This window comes from Neomonachus schauinslandi, chromosome 5 (genome assembly GCF_002201575.2).
Source record: "Neomonachus schauinslandi chromosome 5, ASM220157v2, whole genome shotgun sequence".
NCBI lineage: Eukaryota > Metazoa > Chordata > Mammalia > Carnivora > Phocidae > Neomonachus > Neomonachus schauinslandi.
Window position 1 is genome coordinate 31,222,673 of NC_058407.1, and position 12,310 is coordinate 31,234,982.

Below are 12,310 nucleotides of genomic sequence, written 5' to 3' on the forward strand. Positions count from 1 at the left end.
ACCCCATTATTTTATGGAGAAACATGAAGCTCTGAATAGATTAAGTGACTTGACTAAAATCACAAAGTGTGTTAACAGTTGGGACTAGACACTTAGTTTCTAGTTCATCATTTCTGCCCTTACCTACCATGCTGTTCCTTCCTCACTGTGCTATTTTGTGTCTGGCTCAGGGACCATTTATAGGCCTGCCCTGGGAAACAACATATATTTATAGTGTTTGGGCTGATTACCATCTTAATCAGATTGAGGTTTCTACATCACTTTAATTCAAGCAAGAAAATGAAAGTTATATGCCTAAAGTGAATACTGAAGACCCAAATTAATTGTTTAGGGAGAAGACCAAAATAAATCATGACAAAACCCAGCTCCTCCAAAAGGGAGGTAAGATTTTAGAGATTCCACAACCAGGATTGTGAGCACACACTGTTTTGCAAAGTGCTTTTATAGAAATGTTTGAAATTTGCCTGCCGTGGAATGTTTGAAAGTAGCAGGTGAGTGTCTATTCTCCAGCCCTAAGAGTAAATACTAGAAGGAGAATAAAGGAAGTCCACTAAAGGCAGCTGGTATTTGCTGTTTGGTTGTGACAACTGGCTCAGAGAAATTTATTTTCATCAGTATGACTCTGAATTCACTGAAGTAACACAGAAAGAGTCAGTTCTGTTCCCCAGAGCTCTCTTAGTTGAGTCTAAGGACCAATATGCTTGGTCCAGATGTGAGACCACAAGACTCATGGCCAACTTGGCAGAAAAAATACTGCAGCTGCATGTGCTTTGTACCACTGGTAAAAGAACTAGGTGAGTCTTGGTTTGGTGTTCTAATGTTTCTGTTTTAAATTTATTGTACAACCTTGAACAAACCACTTCCCTGCTCTAAGTCTTGGTTTTCCCATTTATGAAATTGTTGGGACTGGAGCAGGTGGTCTTCAGTATTCCTTCCAGATCTAAACTATTGTGATTCTCAATGGCATGGCTCTAGGTTCTTTTGATTTCTCAGCCAGGAGGTAAATGCTGGAAGCACAAGAGGAAAGAAAGGAATGCTTTGTGCCCTGGGCATTCATACCTCTAATTCTGGCTAGACTTGGTTTTGACACACACACATCAAAGAAAACAAAAACAATCTAACTGGGCAGTAATGCTGGTAATTAGATTAGTTGGATTAGAAGACAGGGTGCATGCTTGTGAATATTCCTCAGAGGGCTCATGGTTTTATGAGTCAGTGCTTTTCTCCCTGAAAATCTCTAATGGGTACATTATCCCAACTCCTTTGTAGGGAACTCTCACAATGGAGATACCTACCTGGGACCCACTAAGGAAGCGCACAGGTATCTCTATACTTACAGCTACCAAATGGAGAGTAGCGCCAAGTGTGTGCGTGAAGAAATGTTATTGTTGTTTTGTCCAGTTTCAGCCTGTAATTCCATAAAGCTAATGGTACCTGCTCTTAGAGACTGCTTCTGCATCTAAGACTGATGCAGAATATTGTGTCAAATTCTTTCAGCTGATAAACCAGAACAATTTCTTGAATGAAGCAGGGGGTAGAAGAAGAGAAAAGCATGCCAGACTGAGCAAGTCCCCAGGATGTTTGTAAAGTACACAGTTTCAGCCAGGGTCTCAAATGTATCAGTTCTGGGACTGCAGGGGTGTTATATCACGTATCATATATTATGTATTTTATATACTCATATATGACCTATTTTAAATTTATGTGTGGTTTTAGAATGTGCAAAGATATTTTTATTATTGGTCGTCGGAAGCAGTCCTATTCTAGTTATGTTTAGAATGCTCTTAAGTATAGGAGTTTTTTTTTTTTTTTTTTTTTTTTTTTTTTTTTTTTATTCATGAGAGACAGAAAGAGAGAGAGAGGCAGAGGGAGAAGCAGGCTCCCAAGGAGCAGGGAGCCCAATGCGGGACTCGATCCCAGGACCCTGGGATCATGACCTGAGCCAAAGGCAGACGCCTAACCATCTGAGCCACCCAGGCGCCCAAGTATAGGAGTTTTTATATCTTTTATTTAATCATTTAGTTAAATCATTAACTTGGTCATGGTGCTTTAAAATCCCTTAGGAAGTTTACAGCTTTTAAACGAATCTTTAATGGTGGTGGCATGGTGGCAGGTCAAGAATTACCGATGCATTAATTCAGTTAGCATTCTAGAATGATACATGTTACATAGGAATTGAAAGCATGTTTTTCCAGTAGTCTTAGCCAGAGTTGCTGTAATTAACCCAGAAAATGTAAGATGGAGGCTACCAAGAAAGAAGAAATTGAGAGTCTGGAGTTAAGGAAAACCCAGACAGATTTTCCCTTTCAAAGCAAGGAGTATATTTTGTTTTGTAGGTATATATAGGTGAATGGAAAATTAAATTATATGTACTTCAAGAATTTGAGAGGTACCTCTTACCTCACTTCTTTGGCCTCCTGTGTGGTTTTATCAACTTTCCTAATTTTTCACATTCTTCTGCTAGTAAAATAGAGAACATTATTTGTATCTTACATTCTTCTGATGAATGTTGTGAGTTGATACTTATACAGAACTATTTAAGCTTAAAATGGTCTCTAAAAGCTAAGGAATAGTGATAATAATGCCTATTATGAAGGCAAAAGGAAAAATTATATTTGGGAAACTTAGAGCCTTCAATCATCCGTTTCCTAATCATCATCTTGGAGGAGTCAAAAAGCAGATCTATCATCTCACAAATGAAATACTGAGTTTCCTGTGTTTCATTCTCTTTGCAAATCATTGACTATATTTAATTAAAAGGAAGATATGAAACTGCTTGATGATCTAGTCAAAACTGGTTTTCTCTCTTGCAGACAGGTCAAAACTGGCTGATATTTAATTTTTTTTTCAGCCTTAGATCTATCTTTAATAAGTCCAAGAATCCTAAAAAGCTAACATGTAACTCTTTAAGCAAATTAATGAGAAGATAGAACTCTGAACTGATTATATCGTTTTTTCCAAGGAAATTTGGCAAGAATGAATAATGCATGAAATATAATTTACAAGATGTTTAGAAATGTGTTTTTCAGCAGTGTAGTAGCTCGTATCAGCTAGCAATGAATTCTTCATAATTTTTAAAGGGCAAATTTTGGGCTAGGATTAGATGGTGAGATTTCCAGGATCTAACTGTAAGAAATTAGAAGTTTAGGCTTGAGAACTTTGCTGGGAAATGTTGATTGCTTCAGCTGTTGATTAAGTGTATGGAAGTTGGGGACCGTGGGGGACCATGGGTGGCTGTGAGGGAGTCGTCATGGCTAAATAAGAACTTGAATACGGGGCACCTGGGTGGCTCAGTCGTTAAGTGTCTGCCTTCCACTCGGGTCATGGTCCCGGGGTCCTGGGATCAAGCCCTGCATTGGTCTCCTTGCTCGGCGGAGAGCCTGCTTCTCCCTCTCCCACTCCCCCTGCTTGTGTTCCCTCTCTCACTATCTCTCTCTGTCAAATAAATAAAATCTTTAAAAAAGAAAAAAGAATTTGAATACAGAATGCAAACATAAGAGTTCAGCTGAAAATAGAGATAAACAGAAGTGGTGGTAGTAAAGCACCCCAGAGTTCCCTGGTTAAAAATAAGAAACCTATAAACAAAATCGTTTCTACTTTAACCACAAAAAAGGAAAAAGAAAAAACCTGCTCACTTAAGGTGCCAAGACTGCAGAAGCTAAAGGAGTACCTTAGTTCAGAATAAGGAAATTTGATTTTGGTTCTTCTATGTCAGAAGATCTGAGGAAAGGATAGGCAAGCATATTTATAAAGTGGAGTGAAGACAGAATTTAAAGAGACTGACACCTAAATCAGCTTGCCACAGAAAAATTTGCACCATTACAACAGAATGAATTAATTGGGGAAGGCTGCCCTACCGTATAAATACTCTTCAAACAGTATTTGCAGTATGTGTTGTATCCCAGATTCTAGGAAATCTGCCCCTTGCTGACAGGGCTGACTATCTAAAAGGGAATTATCACTGTTTAAATGGATGGAGACTTGGAGAGAGATTCAGTCCCAAAGGAAAGACTGACATTTTGGAAAGAGACCTGTGAATGATGCAAATGTGAACTTACATGTGCTTGAGATAAGCACTGATTAAACAAAACAAAGAATCCATTCTGAACATACTTTGGAAACACATAGTCTTTGAGAACTTGTTTGATGAGTTGAGTGAAATGGCCTAATTGAACTAATTCCCATTTGGGGATTTGTTTGTTATACTTTTCTGAAGCCGGAGCCAACACTCCTGAAAGTTTTGAATGACATTTAGTGCTTCCAGGAATTGGGGCTTACCAATTTGTAGATAAACCCGTTTCCTTTTTGGCTGTGTTGTATTAATTAAAACTGTTCTGTTAAATGAATAGAAGGCGGCCCCCTTGTATAATTTAGGATAAATCACTTGGCCTTCCCCCATAGAGATATTCTGCTAGTAAGAAGAGAAATCAAGTTTAGTGGTTTGATTCCTTTTACATGGCATCAGGTACTCCCTATGATTATAATATTTTTTTTAAGATTTTATTTATTTATTTGAGAGAGAGAATGAGATAGAGAAAGAGCATGAGAGGGGAGAGGGTCAGAGGGAGAAGCAGACTCCCTGCTGAGCAGGGAGCCCGATGCGGGACTCGATCCCGGGACTCCAGGATCATGACCTGAGCCGAAGGCAGTCGCTTAACCAACTGAGCCACCCAGGCACCCCGATTATAATATTTTTATTACAGCAGAAGTTATTTTAAATTATTTAGGATCTTATACACCATGGCAGTTATAGCTATCCCCAATCTTATTTTTCTCACTTGTTACATTTTAGCCAAGTTTAAAAAAAAAAATCGGAGATTCTACTTAAAAGATGTTTATGTAAGAAAACATAATGTTAAAGTATACAAAGTATATGAACTTATTTTAAGTAATTATTTTAAGTAATGTTACACTAATTTAAAAAATAGAGGGGCGCCTGGGTGGCTCAGTCGTTAAGCGTCTGCCTTCAGCTCAGGTCATAATCCCGGGGTCCTGGGATTGAGCCCCGCATCGGGCTCCCTGCTCTGTGGGCAGCCTGCTTCTCCCTCTCCCACTCCCCCTGCTTGTGTTCCCTCTCTCGCTCTGTCTCTCTCTGTCAAATAAATAAATAAATAAAATCTTTAAAAAAAAATAAAATAAAATAAAAAATAGAATGGATTTTAATAATACATCAACGAGATCTTTTTCCTGATAATCTAAACCTTTATTGGCCCAGAGCCATTTATAACAGAGGCTGGTAAACTATACCCTGTAGGCCAGATCCAATCCACTGCCTGATTTTATATGGCCGGCCAGCTGAGATTGGTTTTTACAGATGAACATTTGTATTCTGTCTGATAATCGAGAATACTTTGAAACCCAGCTAAACAAAATGTTGACCCAAAATAAAGAATTCCATTCTTATTGGTAGACCTATATTACAAAAAATTAAATTTGATTATTCTGCAAAAGACATTATATTCAATTATTATTACTACATTTTAATTTTATAATAAAAGTTTTGTAGAAATTTGTTTTCTCTGTATAAGTGCACCTACATAATATCCTTTATTTCTGCTCCTTGGCATGCAAAACCTAAAATATTATCTAGCCCTTTACAGAAAGTGTAGACCCCTGACACAGAGTATTTTTTTCTCATTCATTTTTTATTCACTCATGCATTTGTTCAACAAATAGTTTCTGAGCAACTTTCACATGCCAGAGACACTGTTCTAGGCCATATTTTAAAAAAAAAATAGTGCCTTCATAAAACTTACATTCAAATTATGTACATTATCTCCTCACAACTACCGGTTCTATTATCCCCATTCTACAGAGAGGTTCAGAGAATTTATGCAGGTGTCTGGAGTTTCTTAGACAGAATCGAACCCAGTTATACCTGACTGTACAGATTTGAGCTTCTAACCAATGGGCAGGGCTAGCTTCATGGGCAAGGTTCTGTGCTTGGTTTAATACTCTGCTGTTACCGTCTTGTAATCATTCATTCTTGGACAAATTTTTGAACAGTGAATATGTTATCATTTTGCACTTGGTTCCACAAATTATGTAGCTGGTCCCGCTGCTAAGGCAAAAGTGCTTCTCTCTGAGACCACATTCCTGCCAGGGCTGTTGTTTGTTTGTTTGTTTGTTTTTTATTTTTTTAAAGATTTTATTTATTTATTAGACAGCAAGGGAGAGAGAAACAGCATGAGAAGGGAGAGGGTCAGAGGGAGAAGCAGGCTCCCTGCTGAGCCAGGAGCCCGATGTGGGACTCGATCCCAGGACTCCGGGATCATGACCTGAGCCGAAGGCAGTTGCTTAACCAACTGAGCCACCCAGGCGCCCTGTTTGTTTGTTTTTTAAACATACACATGAATTTATCTATGAAGAAGCCTTGAAATCTATCAAGCACCTCGGAAAAATAAGCTATTTTAATCCATTGTTTCATATTCCAGTTCACCAAAAGACTGCGAGTCCTTGAGGGCTAGGACTCTCTCCTACAATAATGTTGTTTTTTTGGGGGGGGGGGTTGGGGGTTTTTTTTGGTAACTCCCTCTGCATAAAGCTTTTTTAAAAACACTGTGAGTAAAGTAAGTAAACCTTGTCAAGGGTAAGACTTGGCTTCGTCTTTAATTTACTTCCATGGAAGAGCAACATTCTTTACCAGCAATACTTTGTTCAGGTCTTTATTCATTTGCAAATTTTGAAGCAGATGTTAAATCTGAGTTAAACAAAACACAAAAACTGACCTGTTCTGATATAAGGAAATTCTTTGTCCAGCAGCGACTGAAACATTGATGTCTTTGAAGAAGGGTACTCCAAGTTTACTGTATTTACAATAGATGCCTTTATCTTCCTTTCTTTCAATTTCTTGCAGCCTAGTCATTGTTGGATAAGGGTGATGGTGGAACAGTTGTCAGTCAGCTTAACTGATCTTCTGGACAAGTTTTCAAATATCTCTGAAGGCTTGAGTAATTACTCTATCATAGACAAACTTGTGAAAATAGTGGATGACCTTGTGGAGTGCATGGAAGAACACTTATTTGAGGTAACTTTGTATTCTTTGGGATTGCTTCTTACTACTCTTCCCCAAGACCTATGCTGACCTTGGCAAGGGTGGCAGTATCTTTATTTGTGAAATTTTTAATTTATAAATTTTTAATTAAAAAAGTTTTTTAAGGAGAGCACAGAAAATAGGTGGTTGTAGTCACTGCAATACTGAAACATACATAAAGGCTTAGATGTCATTTAATATAAAAATTAAATTTATTCCCTCTAAACATAAAAAAAATAGACCTTTATTTTGTGAGTGAAGTCCTCATAACCCACCTTTTAGGTTACAAATGTTCATTTACATTTAAATGGAAAATTGTCTATAATGAACACTTAGACCTCCTATCCATAGTAATCATGTCACAACAATGAAGTGCATTTTAACATCTCCAGGTCATTTGATGATTAGTTGTCACCAGCTTCAGAATGTGGGCATGGCAGTGCTGTGAGATTGAAGTTTATTGACAAGGCAGTGTATAGAGATTAAGAATGAGGTGTTAGAGTTCAAATCCTGACTCTGTCACTAGTTACCTTTGTGAACTTAACCTCTCTGTGTTCACATTCTTTATGCCTAAAATGAGGATAATGACAGGATCCATCTCATGGAGTTGACATTAGATAATTTGCGATTAATGCCTTAGTACCATGTCTGGCAAAATAAATCCTAATTAACATTTTTATTATTATTTTAGAATACCACATCTATAATAAAATAGATCTTGGGAGACCTGCTTTGGCATAGAGTTCACAATTCAGGGTCTACCCTACAGGCCTTCTAGATGTTTAAACCTAAGGTTTTAAATATCATTCTGTACTTTTAAATACTTCCTTCTCATCCAAATTCCAATTTCTCTTTAAGACCCAATATCCATACCATTTGTGTTCAAACTCAGAATTCTTACCGTACTAAGAGCCTCCTCACTACATTTCATCACTTCTATTACTTTACTTTTTAATTTCTAAATTGGTGTGTCTTACAGTCTATGACATCTTAGAGTTAACATGTCTTTTAGTACAAATAGTGTTAGTACAAATAGTGTTCTGATGGCAAGAGGTCACAAAAAGTAGGGCATATGAGGAACAGTGTCATGAAGGAAATAATCCACCCACTGGGGCTTGAAAGATGAGTTAAGTGTTAGGTAAATGACGATGTCAAGAAGAGCATCCCAAATACTGAAGAGTATACATTTACTAATCATGGCACTGAGGCTAGAACCCAGGTGGTATTTCTTTGTTGTTTTGGGGGTGGAGTTAATATGTATAAAGCACTTAGTGTAGTACATAGCAAATGCTACATAGGTGTTATTATTACCTACTTTTATTTATAGATAAGCATGCATGTATGAATTTCTAAAATATAGTCTGGTTTGCTTTCTTGGGGAATTTCTAGAAATTAATCATACTCTTTATTCTTTTATAACTTGGTTCTTTTGCTCAGCATTATGCCTATAAGATATATCCACTTTGAGGCATATAGCTGAAATTAAGTTTTTCCTGGTTATGGAGTGGACTTAATATACCAATATTTATTAAACCACTCTTCTTTTTTTTTCTTCATTTAAATTCAATTGACCAACATATAGTACAACATTAGTTTCAAAAGTAGAGTTCAGTTATTCATCAGTTGCTTGTAACACCCAGTGCTCATCACATCACGTGCCCTCCTTAATGCCCACCACCCAATTACCCCATCCTCACCCACTTCCCCTCCAGCAACCCTCAGTTGGTTTCCTATAGTTAAGAGTCTCTCATGATTTAACCACTCTTCTGTTGTTTGATGTAAGTGTTATATAACACTGTTGCTAAGAACTTTCTTGTATGTCTCCTGGTGCATATGTGCAAGAGCTTCTCTAGAGTATTCACCTAAAAGTGGAATTTCTGGGTTACAAAATGGGCACATGTCCAGCCTTACCAGATGATACCAAATCGCCAATTTATATCATTCCACCAGTATGTAAGAGTCCCCTTTGTTCCATATTCTTGCCAATATTTAGTATCATCGGACTTTTTAATTTTGGGCTGTTTGGAGCAGGTGTTATAGAGGGGTATTTTTTTTTAATGAATAATTATTTTAATGAGCATCTCTAAAGAACAGTGTCTCTAATTTCTTGCTAACATTATTTTGTTTTGATGTTCTATTCACCTTACCCCCACCACCACTCCATTCCTTTATCTGGAGTTGAGCCCCAGACCAAACTGGATGGGATCACTATCTTGTAGTACCAATTTGAATTTGAATTATGGGTGTTAAAACAGTTGTCTAAAAGTATTAGTTTTACTTGAATCTTTGGGGAATGTACTTATAGTCTATTACCTTGACATCAGTTAAATCTGTAAACTATCTGAAAAATATAAACCTGTCTTCTTCTAGAATGTAAAAAAAACACCTAAGAGCCCAGAACTCAGGCATTTTACCCCTGAAGAATTCTTCAGAATTTTTAATAGATCCATTGATGCCCTCAAGGACTTGGAGACCGTGGCATCTAAAACTAGTGAATGTGTGGTTTCTTCGACATTAAGTCCTGAAAAAGGTAAGATATATAAGAATTTCCAATTTAAATGCCAAAAGCAAGCTTGAATCTTATATGTGTAGGTAAGAATCTACCTCTGACTCAAATATATTTGTAGCTAGAGAAAGATGTATGTGTATATGTCTAATACAAAGACATATATCAATGGCATGAAAGAAGTGATCAGTTGATTTGTTGGTTTTCAAACCAAAGCAACACTCATCATTTCCAAATATAAGAATTTTGTGTGGGTAAACAATATGGGATATAGTGAATTTACTAGTATTGTGTAGTATATGTTATTCTTCATCTTCAGTTTTCTTAATGTCCCCTTTTCAAATCTTTTCCTTAAGGCCTACCTCTGAGTCATGAATTCTGATCTTCACCAGTTACTCTGTATTGAGACCTTTTTTCCCACTGGGTCCCTGTAGTACAAAATCTACTTACATTGTTTTTTGTTGTTGTTGTTGTTGTTTTTAAGACTAATTACCAACAATTTGTGTTACTTAGATTTATTAACATATGTAGGCAACGAATCTTTGTTCTATAAGGTGACTGTGATGAATTTCTTAATATAAATAGAACAGGACCCAGTAAGAAATAAATAGGATCTGAATAATCAAAATTGGGGAGGCAGACCTTGAAAGTACTCTGGTATTGCACTTCAACCTTTTGCACACTCTGTAATTTATGTAAATCATCATACAACACTGACACATTATTGCTTTCTATTTAGATTCCAGAGTCAGTGTCACAAAACCATTTATGTTACCCCCTGTTGCAGCCAGCTCCCTTAGGAATGACAGCAGTAGCAGTAATAGTAAGTACATACATCTGATTTAATGCATGCATGGCTCCAATTAGCACCTATGGGAGTATTGCATGGGCTTTAAAGGAAATTTCTGCAATTATTACTATTAATACTGTTCTGTTACTATTCTTCCTGTTATGGTCTTCCTGAGAATTATTAGGTTTGTATGTAAGTGATGAATCACTAAATTCTACTCCTGAAATCAATATTACACTAGATGTTAACTAAGTAGAATTTAAATAAAAATTTGGGGGTGCCTGGGTAGCTCAGTTTCTTAAGCGTCTAACTCTTGATTTCGCTCAGCTCCTTATCTCAGGGTCATGAGAGCAAGCCCCACATGGGTTCCTCACTCAGCTCGAAGTCCACTTGAGATTCTCTATCCCTCTGCCCCTCCCGCTTGTGTGCTCTGTCTCTCTCTAAAATAAATAAATTAATCTTCCTTAAATATTTTTTAAATAAATAAATATTAGCTTTGTAGAAATGGGTTTCCCTACAACTCAAGATGATCTTTAGAAAATTGGGTCAAAATCTGCTAAGATTATTTTAAATAAGTCATATAATTACTTTTAGAAATATGATTTAAGCTTTATTCATTGTCAACTTAATATATTTGTTGTGGAATTTGCCTGACAAAAATGGAATTTTAAAATTGAAAGTGTAGATGTCCGTTATATAGAATTCCAAGGGTATTTTCAGTTTTGTATATATCAGTATTTAGTATTATGTGTTTGTATGTCTGATGATTTTATTTACTATATAGAGGAGAATATGCTTCTTTGCCTGAAATTTCTGTCTTCTTTGACTAAGAACCCAATTTCCTGGAAGTCTCATGTCCTCTTTTCAAATACAGGCAAGGTCATTATAAAGGTCATTGGATTTTACTAAATATTCTGATCCTCTAGTTTCATGGAAGCTGTAGAAGGAAAAAAAATTCATCCTATGATCTTAGCTAAGAACGTCATCCCTGAAAACTCAGTAATTGGGCACTGTCATATGTTCAGGGACATAGAGGACCTACCTATAAAAAGGAGTAATCAATTTAGTACGAATCCACAATAGCAATTCTGCAATTCAGAAATTTTTTAAAAACCTCTAAAATCCATTTGTTTTGGAATTTTTGCCACCAAAACCTGACCTGACCTAAACTGAGATAAGGCTATTTGTAGTCTTTTTCCTTCTAAAAGTGAATATTTATAGATTTCACTACAGAAATATTGTGTTTGATTACAGCGTGCTACCTAGACTTCACTGAGGATATTATATAGAATATCTGTAAGACAGAACCTTCTAAAATCTGAAATTCTGAATTACAAAACACATCAGATCTGAAAAGTTTTAAAAAAGGACTGTGTGTTAGCCAGTTAAGGTCTTTCTTATTAACTACTGATTTTATTTTATTAATCTTTTCAAAGATGCAACTTTTGGCTTCTTAATTTATATTTCATTGATTTCTAATCTTTATTATTTCCTTCTTTTTACTTTGGGTTTAGTTTGTTCAGCTAAGTTGTAGCTGAAGTTCTTAAGGTAGAAAAATTTAATTAGTGATTTAAACCATTCTAATTTTCTGATATAAGCTCTTAAAGTTATAAATTTTCTTGTAAGCAACTTTAGTTGCATCCCACATACTTTGATATGTTGTGTTTCCATTATCATTTCTTTAAAAACAAATATTGCAATATATGTTAAGAAAAAAAAAAAGAAGAAGAAGAAGAAGGTGGCGGGAGGGGAAGAATGAAGCGGGGGAAATCGGAGGGGTAGACGAACCATGAGAGACGATGGACTCTGAAAAACAAACTGAGGGTTCTAGAGGGGAGGGGGGTGGGAGGATGGGTTAGCCTGGTGGTGGGTATTGAGGAGGGCACATTCTGCATGGAGCACTGGGTGTTATGCACAAACAATGAATCATGGGACACTTCATCTAAAACTAATGATGTAATGTATGGGGATTAACATAAGA

General features: G+C 36.5%; 1 protein-coding gene across 1 annotated transcript in view; it reads left to right on the plus strand.

Moving 5' to 3' along the window:
- The window catches only part of KITLG (KIT ligand), an 82,286-nt gene that overhangs the window by 52,649 nt on the left and 17,327 nt on the right, over positions 1-12,310 (plus strand). Inside the window, exons 4-6 of the mRNA XM_021687513.2 lie at positions 6,857-7,027; positions 9,404-9,563; positions 10,279-10,362. Of these exons, the coding sequence (XP_021543188.1) occupies positions 6,857-7,027; positions 9,404-9,563; positions 10,279-10,362 (415 nt within the window). The remainder of the gene's footprint in view (positions 1-6,856; positions 7,028-9,403; positions 9,564-10,278; positions 10,363-12,310) is intronic.